Consider the following 19,893-nt stretch of genomic DNA (forward strand, 5'->3'; position numbering starts at 1 on the left):
ATATAAAAAAAGGCTAAAAGAAAACCACAAAAGAACACCTAAAAGAAAACCACAAAAGAACACTTAAAGGAGTAAAAAATGTTGAAGTATTTTGAGTGCAATATTAAACTTACTCACTGATGTTCATATGTCTCTGTAACATATAAATGAAATCTGACAACTCGATACCAGAACTAACAGATAACTCACGTATGGATCAGTAGCAATTTGTTTAGCTTTAAAGTGCCTCTAGGCAAGTGGAAGGTGGGTAGTTATGAAAGCTTGTGCAGAAAAAATGGTTACAAGAATACAATTTGTTTTTTGTTCTTTTCTGCTAAAAACCTAAAGCGACTTCAGAGCAAAATCATATTTTATTTCTTATTCCTTTCCTTAAAAAAATTCCCCCTTTTTTTTTTTAATTTAACATAATACTAGAATCATATCACTGCTTTGAAAAGAGACTTTATAAAAAATTATTCTTCCAAGAGTTTGTTGACTTTGCATGGGCAAGAACAGAAATGTACTTTTTCACAGTAGCCAGCAAGATCTTATTTTAAACCCAGAGGATGTGAACCTGCGGATCAAGGTGTCCCCTCTCTGGGTCACCTTTAAAAGCGGCACTGCTTCACACAACGCCGTCATGTCCCCTGTCGGTTGCCTGCGCGTGACTTATCTGGGTCGCAGTTTGCCTTGGCCAGTGGTACAGGCAGCAGAGCCGGACGTGCCGTGGTTTGCGAGCTTCGGATCGGCGCTGCGTGGGTGCAGCTGCTCTGCCTCCAGAGGAACGTGTGCTCAGGGAGCAGCTTAGCTTCCATGCGACGTGACAGCTGAACTGGCAAGTCCTGCTGGACCTCAGCAGACTGTGGGGCCCGTCAGCTGCCCCCGTGGCACGCTCCTGGCACCAGGGAAAGTTGCATTCGCGCCCCTCGCACGGGAGCCGTGCTGGGTCCTGATGCGCCGCTGCACTGCAGCTTCCAGCGAGAGTCGGAGCTGCGATGTGACACCGTGCAGCTGGCGGGCAGAGCGGCTCGGGCACCGGCAGAGCGGCTCGGGCACCGGCAGAGCCGGGGGCGCAGGGTGGCTCTGGCAGCAGTCAGACCTGCCCTGGTAAAAACAGTCCTTAACTCAGAGGTAGCTGTTTAGAGATGATGTGCTTGGGTGTCTTTTATCTTGCATCCCAGTATGTCCTCTCTGAATATGTATTTCCTGGGCTTTATCAGTCTCTGTTACAAAGAACACCGAAGACCTGACTGGTTTTTTTTTTGTTTTTTTGTTTTTTGTTTTTTGGTTTTTTTGGGTGCCAGTTTGAGGGGAGGAGGTTCTGCTTGCTCCCAACATTGCCTACAAATCAGTACAGGAAACCTGGAATTCCTCTGTGAACTAACTCCTTAAATAGCAAACCCAAACTCGTGAGAAGACTGTGGCTCACTTCAGTGCTTGTCTAGCTGTATGTTAAATGTTTGTTTCTGCTTTTGTAGAAAGCAGGCAGAAAATAACACTTTAATCTCTACAGATTTTCTTCAGAAAAGAAGTGCTTAGAAACCTTTTCATGACGAGTTAAGTTTTTTCCATACAGCCTATTGTATGCTATTAAACCACAATGGAATTTAAACTGTTTCACTTGTTATGTTTAATAGGATGGTTGAGAGGTGGAAGTTATTACACTAGACTGTTTAAATACTTGTATATTGGAGCTAGTTGCTAGGGAGGGGAAGGTGTGCAGGAATAAACAGTTTTCGTTCTTAGATCTACGAGGATGTCCGGCTGTAGTCTTTATATCTGTGGCTGTAAGAACTGCACTTAGTCTCTGATGGAGAGTATATGTGCAACTGTCAGCTGTCACCGTTAGGAAGAAACTACTTTTTAAGCATTTTTTTAAATCTTGGGAATTAAACGTGGAGGCCTGAGAAGGCTCCAGTCTCTCCTTCCAGGGCATGTGTTGCTGGCTCTTCATTTTCTTTTCAGTTGTTTGGAAATGGTGTAAAATGTTGATTCAGACACACTGCAGAGTCATAACTGCTTGAGAAAGTGGAACTGCTTTTAGTATATAGCTGTTTCACTGAGTGTTACGTGATTTAAAAAAAAAAAAAGTGTTCACAAAAAGAAATGATTTTTGAAGAAATTGACACACACACATTCAGCTGAAATAGTTCCTTCAGGTTAGGACACAAACTAGAAGAGAAAAAATGATCAATTTGAAATGGATCTCCTCCTCCAGCAGCAGTGTTACTTGGGTGCTTTTAGAAAACTGCAAATGCAGCGTAAGGATACCAGAAGCCTTTGCATGCTTCACCTGTGCCGACGTGGGCACTCACTGCCTCTCCAGTCCTTGCCCCTCCGCCTGCACCGTTAGTCCTGTGGCTGGCCTGCGCAACGAGGGACGGTGCTGAAGGGTACCGAAACGGTGCAGGAGGCGGAGAATGCAAAGACTGAGATCTTCCTGTGCAAAGGGCTCTGAGGGGTCTGACCGGGTAATGTCTTCGGCTTGTACGAGATCTGATTCAGAATCTTTAATCAGACAGGATTGCAGGGAGTTTTAAGGGAAATTTACTAAATAAACATGAGATTAAGGTAAAGTTCTACATTAAATAAATATAAATTCATTTAAATTCCTGTTTAAAATGTATTCAGAAGTTCCTTGAATAGTAGTTATTAAACTAAGTATATTGGTTAGGAACACAGTCTTTTTTGTGCTGTGTTCTGATGCTGTTTAGTAAATCATAGTAAGTGGAACATATGCGGTACCAATAAGCATACCTTATTAGTTCACAATACTATCCCAAAGGCCTGGTGATTAAAAAAAAAAGGGTTTTCTCCTGCAGCTTCTCTTTTTCTATTAAAAAAGACACTGGATATACTTATAAAAATATTTTAAAAAGTACTTCTTTTCTTTATAGTATGACTTCCTTTAATTCATGCAGGTGTCATTAATCAAAAGCTCTGGCAGATATTATTTCTTCATTGATTGGCAGTACAAAATGCTGAATTCATTCAAACTTTAATTTAATCTTTTATCACCTGTCTTCTGGTATTTCACTTTTTTCAAGTCTTTTCCAACTGAGTAGGTAGTAAAACATGTAAGCTGAAAGCTCCACAGCGAATAAAATGAATTCTCCCCCTACTACTTTTTTGTTGTTGATTCAGGTAATCCAAATTTTGAAGTGCTGGGTTACTCCTCCATTGATGTGGAACCAAATAAATAGATAATAAATCAATTGTTGACCATGTAAAGAAAAATACAGCTTCTTTGTATATACTCTAATATTGTAGCAGTTATACATAAATGTCATTTCTGTTACTGTAAAATAATTTCAAGAGTATATGCACAAGATGCACAATCTACTTCATCTTTTATTTCCCGTTAGTTTTAGAATTGATTTGAAGATGTATGGATTTTTTTCTTACCGGAGGAATATTAGTAAAGTAGGTGTGCTGTACTCTGCTGAACGCACAATGGGTTATTTTTGCTTTTTGAGTGCTGTGTTAGACAACTACATCCTAGTTGTAGTTTTTCTTTAAGTGACTGGGTTTAATTCTGGCTTTAGCTTTGTTTATAAAATGGAATGGGAGTTTAGAAGGCAATCAGGAAGCAAAATGGGGTGTAAGATCTATTAATCTGTAACTCATAACCTTTTGGTTCTGAGCTCACGAAATTTTTACTGATATGAAATGCTAATTTCATAGTGGCCTCTCTGTTTTTTCCCTTCCCTCTCAACCCGAGATAAAACTCACTTGGATTCCTAAAGATAGTGACGTGAGGTCTAGGGGATCGCATCTGACAATTCCCGTCCGGGTCCCTCGTGTAGAAGGGGCAGGCCGTGGAGGCCAGCCGGGCGTTCCCTTCGGCGTGGTGCCCCTGCCTGAAAGAAGTCTCGTAACCGGACTAGGTCCAGGGATGGTGGTAACGGATGCGCTGGATGGATCTTTGCGGTACCCTGCACCTGCTCTGAGGTCGTCTCCTCCTCTGTCCATCGTATAGCAGAGGGGAGGTGGGCAGTCTTTATCTTCCCTCCCGTCGGATGCAGCACACGGCTAGTCTTGCAGAAGGAAAACCTCTTCCCTCCGGAGTCACCGGCTGTGTGTTTGTGTCGCCTTGGGACGGCTTTCCTTAGCGAGCCTTCTTATGGTCCAGGCTCTGCAAAACGTTCCCACCTTAGTAAACGTCCACTGACGTGAGTGGCTTGTTCATTTTAATTGGATTATATGGCTTTTGGATTTATGAACCATGAGTTTATCCTTTACGGGATGAAACTAATTTCCAAAATAATTTTAGAAAACTGAAAAGGAGTTCTGCTTTTACATACTTATTCAACTCAGCTTCATTTGAAAGGTTATAATGTTTCTAGTTTCAAAATTTCAAGTATTTTCTTTTAAATTAAGATTTAACTTTTTTGCTGGGTGAATTAGAGGCTGTACTGATTAGAAATGATTTGATTCCTGCTTGTCTATGCATAAGTGCTGTTTAAAAAAAAAAAAGGCTCTAGACCTTTTTCTCCTTTGAGAAGCCTACTGGCATCACTGGCCCAACAGGGAGAGGGAGTGGAAAACAGGCTTTTAGGGATTTTGCTGTCCCTGTGAATGCAGACTGAGCGTTGTGCGGCTTTGCACGGCTTTCACTGGGCAGGAAAATTGGCCCAGCATTTAAAAAAAACAAAACAAACAACCCCCCCCCCCCCCATTACTTGAATCTGGGCAAATTGGAAAACTAGCAGTTCTGACTCAGAATGATGTTTCTTTCCTGGGCTAGGTGTAGAGTGAGATTTTTATTCTTTTCTTGCTGTTGGTGAATAGGACAAGAGTTTCCAGATTTTTTCCCCATCTTGCTACCGTTCTGCAGTGGAATCATTAGATATTACAGCTGCATGAAGGAGGGTCTGGGGGAAAAAGGAGGAGGATGAACTGTGGGAGCCTCTGGAATTGGCAATGGGCTTTGCAACTAGAAGTTGGCTTGGAAAGGATGCGGCTGGGTGGTGTGGAGGAAGGCACTGGCTGGGCAGCAAGAAGGAGCAGCAGGGGAGAAGCCTGCGTCACCGGAGGCCTTCTGAGCTGAGCGGCTGCTTTGCCCTGAGCGCTCCCTGCGGGGCTGGGAGACCCCAGGGTGGCACGAGGATGAGGGAAAACTGGCGGCACAGAGGCTGCTGGCAGCCACAGACCGCCTGTTCCCCCTCCTCCTCTGCCGTGTGGTCAGAGGCACCCGGTACTGTCCCCATGAGGGCCTTCCCTCTGGTTCCAGCAGTATCTTCATCTCTCTGGAGAATGTTTCTTCCTACTTCATCCAAAGTGGGAAGCGATGTCTTTGTGAAGCCTTCAGGCAATTTCAGAGCCTCTTTAATTGAATGGATTTTGAAAAAGCTCTCTTTCTCAGTAATCAATTTTTGAATTTCCTTTTCTCAAAAGATACATTTTTACTCTTTCAATTTACTATCTGTAAGAAAGCTTATTTTCTTCTCCTGCTTACCTGTGCCCTTCACCTCCTGGAGAATGGGGATGGGGAAGAAAAGGAGAAAAAGGGAAAGAAAAAATTGTTAGAATGGACTGCGTTTTTCCCTTTTTCCTCCCATTTAATTGTAAATCAAAGTGGAATAACTAATTAGTTATGTTTGAACCCATTGTTCTCCACAAAAACATGCTTTTGCAAAGAGCTTTTATGTTCGACGTTCTATAGTTAAAAGTTTCCATATGATAAGGATTTGATAAACCTATTGAGCAGATTTAAAATATTTAAAAGTTTTTATTTTTTCTTCAGGTTAAAAAAATGGAACAAATTTCAAAAATTAACAAAGAGCAAACACTGTTGAAACAGCATCACCAAGTATGGTGGCAAGAGCATAAAAGACTGAGTGAGAATAGGTAAGAACTCAGGAATCTTAATTAGGCATTATTAAGGAAATACGTCAGTAGCCAGAGGGTCTGGTGTGGTGCACTTGATTAAAAGGGACACATAGATTAGCAGAAGAACATTAAAATATCTGTACTGAGTAAGAATTTCAGTGAAGAGCTTGAAAGTTTGTGACCTACATCGAAAAGGGTATGTAGACATGACGGACAAATAAAGGAGGAGAAGGAACCGGGTGGATGTTGTTCTGCAAGTATTTCTCTGTCGTGATCTTGTAGCTATGTAGTTCACCTATCAGTATCTGAAGAGTCGGTATTTGTGGGAGTATCAGCAGTTTTTGGATGCTTTTAAATTCCTTCAAAGTGTCACAGTCTGTCTCCAGTTATGCATATTCAGTTCATAGTTATAAGAAGAAAAGTTAATATTGTTCATGTCCGAGGGTCGCTGCTAAAGGTGAATGAGCTGTCTGGTACAGCTGCATTTATTTGTGTCGCAGAAGCTGTTTTCTTTTGATTGATGTGTTCACGTATTTTATTTCAGAATTTTCTGAAAACAATACTCTTGGTGGCCCGCTGCAGTTAATTTTTCAGAAATACTTATGTGATTTGCTGCCCAAGCCGCAGATAGCTTGTGTTGTAGCTGTCTTATACTACTGACTTTGCATATCCGATGTACAGCAGGTCAATGAGGGCATGTTTTGCTCAAAGGAGAGTAGCTTCCATATGATCTTCATGTCCAGCTCCTGCACTTCATACCTTCCCATGTACAGAATTACCTTTTTACTTACTATCTTCATTTTGATTAGGTATTAGAAACTTATAATCCTTGAGAACTTAAAAAAAAAAAAAAAAAAAAAAAAAAAAACCCAAAAGCTATCATTTCTTAATCGTTAAAACTCACTTTAATACCTTTCAGACAAAAAGCAGAAGCAGAAATACAGACTTTTCTTGATGAAGGAGGCCAAAAGTATGACTTTTTTTTGGATATGTGGAACTTGGGTAAGAGTTTCCAATTTATTTCATGATTATTTTTAGTGAGTTTTTAAATACCTGTCTTGACAGGTCTAAATTTTAAAAGTACAATGCCATGTAATATCTTGTGTGTTTGAGAAAGCTTTATGTTTCATTTGGATATAGCGCATAAATTATCAGAGGAGCGGAATGCATACCAAACAAGTACTGTAGTTCCTATCTGGCAACTAAGAGAGAATTTGAAATTCAGGCTGTCTGAAATGCAGCGTTACCCCTCAGAAGAATCTTGTCTGACATATAAGTTCAATCCAGCTGAGGTGTTACAGCAGGTTGGTATTTTGTCTTAACTTTTACAATTTATTATCACTTTATTTTTAGCATTTTCATTTAGTTTTTTTTTCTGAGAATATAATCCACAATCAGAGTATCTAGTAGCTTCTATCCTTGCAGTGCAAAACCGCTTCACTAAAATCAGTAAATGTACAGCAGTGTGCAACTGGAAATCAGGCTGTTTGGAAATAATGAGCTTTCATATTATAACAGTATAAAAAAAAAATAACAGTTGCCTATTTCATGAAATAGATAGACTTTGTGAAGAAACAACAGAAAGCAGTTTTGGAATTCCTTAACCTTGAAAGTCTGGCTTTGGAAAAAGAGCTTGAAGACTCTAAAACAAAAGTAAGATTTGGAGAAGCCTTGCTTTTCCTAATTAGTTTAATTAGCAATTTTTTGAAGAAAAAGTATAATAAAGTAGTCTGCTGAGTAGCATTTTTTATTACAGGCATTAGCACAATCTTTTGAAGAGGAAAATGGACTTTTCCATAAAGTTCCTTCAGCACTACTGTCTTTGGAATGCCCCTGTCCCTATTTGAAGACCTTGGTTATCGATGAGTACCGTAAGCTTGCAAGTGAATACTGGTCTAAGCTTCAGGAGATTGATCAACAGTTAAATGTCATATATAGGTAATGACATCTGTTTCTGTTTTTCTCCTACTAGGCATAAAATAAAGAACCATAATGTGTTTTGCAATCTATAGATCCTGCAGTTGCCTTTACCATGAGAGTTAGTTCTCTTTTATTCAGTGCTGAAAATAGTTGACTCACTGCCCAGCTCTGTGGGATTAAATAGTCAGTAACTGTTTGCATAGCTGATAGAAATGAGACAGTCCTTTCAAAAGAGCTCATATGAAATAATAAGCAAAATGTTTTGTGGATTAAAGAACCAACAATGTGGTGTGTAGCAAATGCCCTCATTGCTGCTGTTATATAGAGAGAAATGATTCTTTCTGTATGGTGATTATACTGTCAAGTACATTTATGTCAAAAAAGTACAGTCTTTCTGAGAGAAATCTAGAACGTATGTCACTAAAAAGCAGATAGTTTCAATCTTTTCAAGAGTTTTGGATTGTTGCAGTAATTCTCCTCACAAGAAATGTTAAAATGTACATAGCTCTGATTTAGAATAGTTTAAAGCAAGAGTGGTTTTTCTGTAAATGAAAAGGTTTGTAAAAAGAACATACATTTCTACATCATTATGAATATTTAATATGCAAATATGCTAATAGGATAGAATTTAGTTTTCCTGTTCAGACTAACTTGACTCCAGGAGAACATATTGAATGGGAGTTATTGGGCCAGCCTTGACTTATTTTTACCCTCTACTGACGTTCCTCTGGTTTAGAATGATGTCAGGTCCTGGGAGGGACGAGAATAGGAAGGTCATTGGAGTTACTTGAAGCCTGGGCAGAAGAAACTGGGAAGAGCAGGAAAGGCCATGAGTTTCTTTGATAAAATGATCACAGCCTGCTTTTAAACCTTCCCCTTTTACTACATACACCTGCAGTACACCACTTAAATCTGCCACCACTGCTGCTGAAGTAGTTTGGGGATGCTAAAACAGGAACAAGATGTTGGATCTCCTTGAAAGCAATGTTATAATTGACAGAGCTTTTGTATAAACTGTCCGGGTATTCTGGAGGTTCTTCTCTTTCTATGTTATCTAAAATCTGCATTTTATTACTATAATGTCCTAGCTGTTGTTATAACATGATGCTTAAAAACCGCTCTGATCTTTCCCACTGTTATAGAATTTGCTAAACGGCAATCAGCAAATTTATAGCATTTCCTCTGCTGATGTTTCTGATCTTTTGTTATAGTTGCTTTTATGGAGGAAGTTTTAACAACCTCTATGGGAAAATCTGTGATGAATATTAAATCATTCAATACCTACAAAGTCTTCCTAGTGGTTTTAATTAAAATGCTTATGATCAATACAATCTGGGGGGAACTATGTAAATATAAATCCCTTGATGCACAAAGTATGTATCCTGCTGAATAATTAAGTCAATGGAGACAATACAGTCAATAAAAGTAGTTGAAAAATCTATTTTCAAGCTATTTTTATTGGTTATATGTTGTATATACTCGTATGCGACATCTGAATTTTGATGTTGAGCTGGATGTTTTGCAGTAATAGTTCAGTTACTTTGAAACTTAAAGATAAAATACCGTATTTGTAAGGGAAAGAAATTCAGTTGTAGGTATGAAAACTTGCGTGGTTGTACTTTGAAGGAATTAAATTATTGTATCTACATGGGGAAGAGAAAGGAATGTAGCTGGAAGAAAAGCTGATAGAAGCGGCAGTGGATTTGGATCAGGGTGTTCCAGTATTGTTAGCCAGGAATGACTGAAATCATAAATGAACCATCAGCAATTGTCTTAAGCACTGTATTTAAAGATAAATCTTAGGCTCTCTTTTGTTTGCCTTCTGGTTTCCAAGTCTTTAATGTTTTCCTCATTTATGTTTTCATGATTTTATCCACAACAATAGTGTTAAAAACATATTTTCAATAAAAAGCAAGATTCTCATAGAATTGCTTGCTTCCAAGATCTGGCATTTATAAAATACACAGCGCTTCTTTTTTCATTCTTATGTTTATATTGTGTAATATGCAGAAAAATATTTTGAGTTTGAAAAAAGATTTAAATATTCTATAATACATTAAGCTAATTGATCCAACTAACACAGATAATACTGTCAAAAGTTGTGGCATGGATTTTATTCACCTCAGTGTGTACTCACTGTACTTTATTAATAGAGCCTTAATGAAACATTTGCATTTATCTTCATTGCTATTTACCTGACTCTAACAAACTTTGCTTTACAATACATTTTTACTCTTGTTCTTGTAATTTGAGAACTTGCCCAGTAGAACAATATGACTATATAATTTAATTACTTTTTTCCTAAATATGTGGGGATTATTTCTGTGTCAGTATTTCTCTCTTGTTGTATGCACGGAAGTATAGTAAAGAAACTTTAATGTTAGTCATGTGGTGTTACACAATTCATTGATTGTCTGAACAGAAAATTTGGAAAATATGCATAAAATTTCCAAAGATGGAAAAACAGGATAACGTAATATTTTGGTCTGATCTATTCTGTGTATTTTTCAGTCCTATTACAATGTATGCTTGTTTATTGCATTTAGAAATCCTGTTTATTGCATTTAGAAATTGAATAATAATTTTCAAGCATTAGATAGGGTTATAATGTATTATCAATCTGAATTTACTCCTTTTCTCCTACTGAAACGTACATTTTTGTTTTTAGGAAATACCTAAATCCTAAATTATTCCACAAATTGCAGAGCTGGAATTGATGTTATAGGTGGTGACTCTCTAAGCACTATTTTATTTTTGCCGTAATTTCTAAGGATTTCTGAATGATTTAAATAACTGAAAGATAAATTGAGTATTACATAATCAGCACTATCTTCTGCAACATCCTTTCAAGCGAATGGGATATTAGGACGAAGTGAAGTAAATCTAGTTCCTCTCTTCAGGCCCATTAAGAGGGGAGTTAACATCTCACTTGGTATCGTTGCAGGCTGTCTGCAGATTCAACACGACAGCGGTGCCTCAGGTTTACATTGCCCCAGCCATTACAAGGGGTGTCTGGGGATTACAGGGGGGAGAAGGTAGCTTCCCCTGTGAGTTGTTTATATTCTTTAGAATCTGGCGTCAAGCCAGGGATTAGCTCTGGGTAAATCTGTTTCAAAGGAACCAGCTGTCTCAGGGCTGTTGAATAGAAGACAATTGCCATGTTTCAGTTCTGAAACCAAATTAAGATTGTAGACTTTTGTAGTAGCAGGGTGATAGGTACAAGAAGAGCAAGTAGTATGGGTCATGTGTCCAGCCTTGTAAAAGTTTGTCAGTATCCTGGCACTGAAGAAGCATGATATTGGCTTAAATATTAAGATAGAGTGTGTTTGGCGCTTTTCAAAGTCTCTTTTTAGATGAGATCTTTTCTGGACCTTTGTAAAAGTTTAAGCAAAGTGACACCTTGCATATAATCAGGTAGGATATTCTGAAGTTCCTCATGCAGGCGATGGTTACGAACACGCTGGGCTGGAACACGCTTTCTTTGGCTGGTTGTCTACGGACAGCTGACAGGTCTTGGCGCGGCTGACAAACCACGGCATTGGCACTCAGTGTGTCCATGCTGACTGCTTACCATAAACTACTTACAGCTTTAGCTTAGAGCTCCCCAGAGCCCAGAGTGTCTTCCACAACCCCTAATTTCTCCATCGTGTTCCTGAGTAGTGTAGCAGTTCATGCTTAGGTAGCCATTAGAACGGTATACAAATCAAAGGGATCTTGAGAGATGTGTGGCAGCTCAAGCAGAGAGATGCAGAAACTGGCAGATCTGCCCTTGTGTTTGGTAAGCAGGAGAGATCATCTGTCTGCAGAATCTGTGCTTTTCCTTTGTCTCGTGTTATGAGCTGGTGATGTATTTCCTGACTGAGATACCTGTGTGAATAATAACATGAAATCTCACAGCTGTACATTAATACTCAAGGTAAGTTCATTCATAAAAGGTATCTGTGCAGTTCTTTGTACTGCACAGCTGGAAAGGCCATGCACAAATCTCATGCACAGAATCAGGTACTCCGTTTTTTTCCGCAGTTGTGTTCTTTCCTGTCTGGATTCTTGTCTTCCAGTGTGTTTTATTGGCCAGTCAGGATGAAATGAGAATCTGAATGACTGTGCCTTAATGCTATACTGCCTTGGCCATATTAAAACTCCTGTGCTGTTTCATTTCAAGGGAAACGGAATCCCTCAAGAAAAGACCTTACTTCTCATGTAGACAGGAGATTCATGTCTGGCCACAAACCTGTATATTCAGAAATCTCTGGGGCAGACAGTTTCAAGAGCTGTGATTCTTTTTTGTAAAAAATCTCATCACTGTCACTAAAATACTTTTTCAGACTGCACAGAACTGAAGTGTATCAGGACTCATAGAAGAGGATTACTGGTTTCCTTTGGATATTTTAAGAGGTAGTTCAGAATCCAACACACAAACTAGTAAGCACTTCCTTGGGATGGCTGGTAATCCCCCGGAGTAGATACTGGTAGAGTTTTATGTTTCTCCTTTCAAAAAATTTTGAGTGGAAAGATAACAAGAATACTAGGTGTTATCATAAGGAAAAAAAAAAGTTTAGCACTCAGTTTAGCATCAGTAAGAGCACTGCAGTGAGGGAGACTTGAATCATAAGAAAGAATAACATTTAAATAAAATGTACTCAAAAGATTTAATTTATTCATTAAAGTTATTCTTCAGAATATCAAATTATCAAATTGTGACACATACATTCTGAAGTTAATAAATGAACTGATTTCATAGAAAAGCTCCCTCTAGAGAAAAGGGATGACTTCAGAGCACTAATTTCTGCTCTTAGTGGCAGTAAATATTGCAGGCATAGCACACCTTCCCAATGCCACTGTGTGACAAGGCTCAGGAGCTCCTGGCTTCGGAGAACTGAGTCTGCTGTTCAAGATCTACAGTTTGAAAGCTGCTATGCTGCAACCACTCCCTCTTTGAAGGATTCCTTAGCCCCATTTTACTCCCTTGGGCATTATTCCTTTTTTATTTTTAGCATATGAAAAAAAGCCTCAGCTCAGACATCTATATTCATAGTCTCTCCTAAGAAATTTAAGCAATTGCCTATAAAGAAACACTTTCATTGCCTGAGAATGTCTGCTTTTGCTAATGTAATTTCACATTTTATGTTGTCTCCATTTGCTTGGTAGTTGTCAGTAGCTGCAAATAAACTTTTTACAGGAGCTAGATCTTTTCTCTCCCCCATTTGGAAACCACTTCCATTTCTTTTCATGATGGCTGGGATTTAATAGCAAACAGCTGGGTCCTAGAAATGGAAATGTTTTTTCAGATATGCCACACAGTTTCATATTATTCCTACTTTCCACCCACCTTTCTTTCTCTTCTTATAAACTATCTCCCATAAGATTGTTGAGTAACAGCTAGCACCATCCACTATTTTATTAATAACAGCATATTAATCGGTCTCCAAGTCAGGGTTGTTACTTTAGTATTCAGAGTCCCAAGTCCGTCTCCGCACAAGTGGTGCGGAGCTTCTCCTGATGAACTGCTGCTGCCGTGCTGTAACACATCCTCCCCGAGGAAGGATCCGAAGTCTTGCACACGCAGGGAAGTCAGCGGGCAGCCAGGTAGGGCATGGGTTTATGTCACCATATCTACCCCGCCAGCTCCTGTGAGGGCACCAAGTATGAGTTAGCTTGTTCCACTCGGATGGCATCCTTCATGCAAGAAATCAGGCTGCTGTTGAATTCTTTCTTACTGGCTACATCTTGCGACTTATTCTAAAGCTGTGCTGATTGCAAACCTTCTTCTTGTGAGAAAAACCGAAGGCATATGTATCAGTGTATCCTATTTGTATTCTGATTTGATACTGCTACTTGTTTAGACTTTCTGGGTTTTTTAGTTAATTTTCTATGCATCACTTCCATTTTACTCTGTTGCTCAACAGAGGGCCAGCAAAGAGTTTGTGCTTTATATTTTCCCCATAAAACCCCTTTCCTTAATGGAATCTCTGTATACAATGCAAACATTACTACTGCAGAGCTCTCTCTGTGAGATGTTTATAGCATTAATGGCTTTAATAATGTTGTTAGTTTATGGAAGGAAGTAGGATGTGACTTCTTACCTGGCCATCTTCACTGTGCTGCTGCTGTCTGCATAAAGCCAAGACAAGCTTTAAATATTTACTCAAAGAAAAACAAAATACAGAAAAAGTACACAAGGAGTACAAGAAACAAGGTATTCACAACCCACTAAGGAATACGAGTTTTAATATTTCCACTTAATTTGGTTATTACGTTGCTACCACACTCATCGTGGAATAATGATTCTGTGCTGAACATTTTTGTTATAATAACCTAAAGAATCATTTTCTTATCATGAAAGAGGATTAAGTGTTTTGGCGGGGGGAACCTTTGGCTGATCACTAACTGTATCTGCAAAGGTTGGGAGAAGGTTAAATCCCTCTTTTCTCCCACCTGATTATTTCTAAGACCACAGAAGTAAAACTAAAGGCCATTAGTCTGCTTAAAAAAAAATTGTAAAATGAATACCTTAGGTGAAGATAAACCAAGAAAAGTGGACCTCAGTCCAGCTTCATGCTAACTTGTAACAGCAGAACAGGCCAGTAGAAAAAAAGGTGACAAACATGTTATCAGGAGAGTGGGCACCCTTGTCTGACAGTACTTTACTTGGAAAACCGGTTGTTGAAATGGAATATTGTGTCTTTGCATTCTTGAGATATGTCTGTAGGTGAAGCTTTCAGTTTCTTGCAACTAACAGGTCTAGGGATATTTTTTTCTCCCTCTTTCAGTGTTCCAGAATATTGTACAATGTTGATTACATATTGTGTTTCTACTGTCCAAAATTTTTTGAAGAGAAGGTATTTTAAACTGAATTATTATTTTTTAAATACTTATATTCATTGTTTGCTCTTTAGAAATAATAATGCTAGACTGTATCACAGAATCTAGTTTAATATTAATTACATATAAGCATCTCACATAAAAGTAATTTGGTCCTCTTTTTTTAAATATGTGATATTTCTACCTACACAAGGATAAAGTGGTCCTAACGTCTTACTGAGCACAAGGCTATTAAATACCAAGACACCACTAGCGGCTGAGGAGGTCCAGGAGTTGTGAACAGGTGGAGGCTGCAGGAAGGTGGTGGTGGGGGGGTTTAGGTTCATATGATTGTCTTCTTTTAATTTTCTCAAGGCTTTTAGCTGCTTTTGAAAACAGGTCACTGGGCTCAGTAGACCTTTTGTTCTGACTCAGTATTGCTTCTCTTACATTAATGCTGACAATAAAAACTTGGCATTAATCCCTACAAGGCAAGGTTCAGACTGAGGATAAAATCTAACCTCCAATCCTGTGTTACCCTGCTTTCGTCTTGCTATTCTAATGTTCAGAAATGAATATATACTGATTATTACACCTCCTATTTTAAGAGTTGTAAATCTTATGCTTTGGTGGTACTATTTTGGCTCTCAGAAGTTTATTTTTAAACTAACCTGTTTAGCCACATGCTGATATGAGATTGTTTTACTGATGCTCAGATATAGGTTCTGATCTCTTTCTTTTTTTCTTGTATTTTCTATGCAGCATGGCTATTCATTAATGTAACTTACCTGAGTAAAACGACATTATTTCCTAATAAAAAGTCAGGGTAGAAAAGGAGCAGTTAACTTAAAACACATTAGAAAAGCGATGTAAGTGTTTTCCTTGTTTCATTACAGTAAATTTCTCAGCTCTGATCCAGCATTAAGTTTGCAGGGTCAGGCTGGTGTCATCAAGCCCATGTAAAGGTTAGGGTGTTTTTTTTTGTTTTTTTGTTTTTTTGTTTTTTTTTTTTAAGGCTACAACCTCCATTTTAAATTATATTGGGGCTGATTGTTTTGAATTTCTGTAGGAACATGAACTGGAAAGATGACGACCAGTGGGTTTATCAGAGTGTTCTCAATCAGTATCCAAGTGACCTTCAGAGAAGGAGGACTTTGTACCTTGATGCGTTGCAGAGATATCTTCCTCACAAATCTAGGCATGATCTGGTCAGTGGTCTTTTAAATACTAGATCAATTACATAAATTCTTCTATATAGTATATAGTGAGCATTTGTATTAAAGAATTATCAAAGTTTTTTATAGTAAAATTTCTGAATTCTAAAAGAAATTTTATTTTGTGCAAGGAAGATTGGATGTCTCTGTCTTTAAAATGCATCATCTTGAAAATCTATTACTTCTTCAAAATAAGCACGGTGGAAATTTTATAGTTCCATCTATCCTTACAGCCGGATTCACTAAATGACTTTGCTAGTACTGCCTTTGCTGTAAGGGTTTATAGTTATGTCACGCTCTTCTGCTTCTCTGGTTATTATTTTTATGAGGAAGTACAATATTTTTGCACTGTCTAGGGCTAGTTATTTTAATTGGTCTATGGCACATGTACATGAGGAAGGATGGAGAGTTATCTCCTTCTATCAAGAAGTTATTTTTATTTGCATAATGCCTTTCAAATTGACTGCCGATTCCTTTTACACTCCATAGTGAAAACGCACAAAGCAGTTAATAGAGAAGCCCAGTTCAAGGCCAGATCACTTCAGGATACTGCAGAGAAAATCAGTCTTTTTCTCTCTCTGTGTATTTTAGACCACGACTTCCTTCTGTTAGAGCAGTGCATAGGGCAAAGGACTGATAGTGATGATTATGCATAGTTTCACCAAAAGTAAAGTTCTGGTGGATTTCAGAACATCTGCATGTGAGAACTGAGCTAAATAATCATGTGCTTTACATAACGTATGTGTATTTTTAAAATACAGCCATTATTAATTGGCCTTCATAATTCTTGGAAGCTTTGTTAAAATTTAATAATCCTAAATTTTGGATCATAATTCTGCTTTGAACTGATATATCTTAGTATATGTATTAGCGTGACAAATACAGAAATGTTGAAACACTACTAAGGATATATTCTTAAAACCTTTACATTATATTAGCATAACTAAACTTTGATGTTTTTATTTCTCCTTCCCTCTGAAGAAGAGAGTATCATTGGACGAGAGCCGAGTGCTTGATCTAGTAGCAGATCACCAGAGAGATCTATTTTTAGAAGAGGAAAGAAAAAAGTAAAGAAATTAAGAAAAAATAAAGCTAATTCTCATCCGTGCTTTATTTATACAACTCTTCTAAATGGAGCTCTGTTTCTGTAAAGATCATAATTAGCTATGAAGAACCTCATCTTGCAAAAAGTGCTCAGTATCTCCAAAAATGTACTAGAAGTGTCTAACTTGCATATTAATATTTATATAATTTAGGGTAAGAAGGGACCATTGCATTTCATTCTGTTATTCATATTCCAGAACTGTAGTTCAGAAAAGAACGTGGGGATCTCGGGACACCGAAATACTGTGTGATGCGGGCAGAGAGCAGGAAAAGGCTGGGGTGCCCCCACCGCTTTTCAGTGTTGGGAGGCTGCCGTGTACTTAACACCTGGCAGAATATTTCTGAGCTCTCACTTGGGGGTTCCGTAGGAACGTTGTCGTAACTATAATTAAAACAGTGATGTTTAAGGTTTGCAAAAATATCTAGAATTATTTTATTTTATTAATGCATCATTTTTAAACTTTTCTGAAATGTTTTACTTTTTTAGATTGTTCATGAGAAAGCTTGGGATCATTACCGTTTCACTAGGAATCAACGCAAACTTCTGATATTAAATTGGGCTCAAGCTAGGAAAGCCTTTTTACTGAAGGCAGTGACAGCTGTTGCTGAAGCCTCTGCTGCTCGTGAGATGGAAGTAGCGTTGGCTGATACCAGACGAAAGCAACGGGAGCTCTGTGCTGATCTGAAAGCAAAGGTAGGTTCAGTTATAAATTCACCACATACAAATCTGTTCTTTACTGGCAAATTCAAAATGAATGTAAGCAAAAAACTTTATTTAGTGTTTAGGAAAAGAAAAGCTAACTGAAGGCAGTTGTCAGAATCCTGTTTTTACTAGCCTAATTTAATTGTTTTGGGCAGTTATAATAAAATCAATTACAATATGTTGGCAGTTTAGAGTGTTTTGTGAAGCCTGACCTGCCAATGGGTCTGAGGATGTTCACTTCCATCACCAACAGGCATCCCTGTCTCATACTTGTTTTACCATCTCTTCAGCTCAGCTAGTCTTTTTTTGATGAAGACTTTGGTTCCATACTACACTTTAGGCCTTAATATGAGTGTCATACTGTGCGTATAATCTCTGTAAAACTGTGATCCCCTTTGTTTTGATGGATTTTGAGCATCATCTAAGAGTTTGAACTGGGATTTCAGTATTGGAAGCACAAGAATTGTTCTGTGCTTTACAGTATGAGAGAGTGAAACCCAGCTACCGGGATTAGAGGTCTGGCACCAGATCCTTTGAGTTCTTGTTTAACCTTGGCAAATCACTTAATGTTTTTGTGCTTTGGTTTCCTCCTCAGCAAAATGGGATTGATACCTCTATCATGTGAGGTTTACTTCATAAATGTTTTCAATATAAGAATGCTCAAGCGAGGCAGCTAGAGAAGCCTGTTCCGTTCAGCATCACTATCACCAGTTTCTCTTTTTGTTTATTTTTAAGAATGTATGCTTGCGAAGACCTGATTTGATCCTGTGACTTGTTTGGCTTTGTTATGGAAGTTTCACGAATATTCTGAAAGGTGCTTTACTGCGTTAACATGGGCGGAAAAGGGGAAAATCATTCTTCTGAGCATGAAAAATTTGTTTGAACTGTTCTCTGTGATTTTCCACTTGCACAGAAATTAACATATGAAAGCATATGTAGAGTATTATTCTCACTTTACTAATATTATTTTTGTTAAACACTTGCCTTTCAGTGAAATATAAGACAGTTGGTTTTGGTTTTGTACAGATGGATATTATTAAAAGATAGCACCAGAGCAGACTCCCACTTTGGGCTATACTCTTCAAAGTAATTACTTTGGATTACAGAATCGTGAACGAAATAAGAATGTGGCTTTCTGCACAGAACATCCTTGTCTAGATCTTTAACCTGATGCACTTAATGTCTCAGCTCCTCCTCTTCCTTGCTGCAGAAGCTCAGTGAGTTTTATTATGAAGTCAGGTACCCTTCTCTTGATGGGTTAGCCCTGGACTGAGATCTGGCTTTGAATGAAGCACTCTGTAGTTGTTCTGACGTACATCACCTGGAGTGAGTTTCTAAGGACCTGCAGGGTACCACCTCGAGTACTCTCCTTTCTGCACCTTTCATGGGCCACAGACGTATAAAATGATGCTGCGTGTACTGCCGGTGTGTCAGCGAAGGGGTTCCTGTGCCTAGCCACATCTGGAAAATTTCCTATCTTTGTAACATCACTCTGGTAGCATAAAATTTATCTCTATGTAGCAGGGCCTTGAATGCAATGTTTAGCCTGCCAGAGTTTTGTGCACTTATACCTCACAACATTTATTTGGGATTTCTAGTCCTTTGGATTTTTATCCTTTCTGGAGTGCTGCATCGAGGGTAAAATACTAGAGTAAATCTATTCTCTGATTAGTATTTTTTATAATGAGGCTAGTTTTGGACCGTAGTGATAATACATAAAGCTGCTGTCTCCTGTATTGGAAGGTTTGAACCTAAACACTTCGGAGTTGGAGACTGTCTGGGCTTGGCTAAGTGGGGAGTGCTCCAGAGAGGTTTTCCAGCACTTGCTTCCTTTCCAGGGATCCAGAAACTACAGACTGACTCCTGCAGCAGCCTTCCCTGGAGCCAAGTGATGTCAGGAAGGATTCTGTAGAGTTGTTTTTCCCCAGTTTCACGTCTCCCTTTTTCGGAATTGCTGTGTGTCTCCTGCCTGCACTAGCAGAGCTGGAAGGGCTGTTTATTCCAGGATTGTGAACTTCAGGAGCTAGTCTTTTTTCTCTTTCCCCCCCACATAAAGTAACAAGAAGGTGTTGGAGCTGTTATGTTGGCTTTCATGTTGCTTAAGGTTCTTGCTGATGCACTGAACGCTGTGTGAAAGTTCAGATTCTGACCTCCTGTTTCCAGGAACTTGGAACTTTTCATAACTTAAACATGTTAGGGCTACACTTTTCAAGGGTTGCCTTCAGTCAAAGGTGACTTTGTTAAAATGTTGAAAGTCTGATCAAAAACAATTCACCTGTTTCCCCAGTAAAGAGGAATGAAGAAGAAATATCTTTTTCATTAAAGAAGGAAATCATTGTG

At 38.6% G+C, this 19,893-nt stretch overlaps 1 protein-coding gene across 7 annotated transcripts in view; it reads left to right on the forward strand.

Annotated features, from left to right (window-relative positions):
• The window catches only part of CCDC148 (coiled-coil domain containing 148), an 80,308-nt gene that overhangs the window by 22,511 nt on the left and 37,904 nt on the right, over positions 1-19,893 (forward strand). For 4 of the 7 annotated variants that reach the window (XM_064514518.1, XM_064514517.1, XM_064514522.1 and 1 more), the window contains 7 exons: positions 5,726-5,829; positions 6,731-6,813; positions 6,952-7,115; positions 7,369-7,464; positions 7,553-7,749; positions 15,602-15,740; positions 17,338-17,544. In XM_064514518.1, coding sequence (XP_064370588.1) covers positions 5,726-5,829; positions 6,731-6,813; positions 6,952-7,115; positions 7,369-7,464; positions 7,553-7,749; positions 15,602-15,740; positions 17,338-17,544 — 990 coding nt within the window. The remainder of the gene's footprint in view (positions 1-5,725; positions 5,830-6,730; positions 6,814-6,951; positions 7,116-7,368; positions 7,465-7,552; positions 7,750-15,601; positions 15,741-17,337; positions 17,545-19,893) is intronic. The other 3 variants (XM_064514520.1, XM_064514521.1, XM_064514523.1) reach the window with 3 other exon arrangements.

Source organism: Dromaius novaehollandiae, chromosome 7 (assembly GCF_036370855.1).
Source record: "Dromaius novaehollandiae isolate bDroNov1 chromosome 7, bDroNov1.hap1, whole genome shotgun sequence".
Taxonomy (NCBI): Eukaryota; Metazoa; Chordata; class Aves; order Casuariiformes; family Dromaiidae; genus Dromaius; species Dromaius novaehollandiae.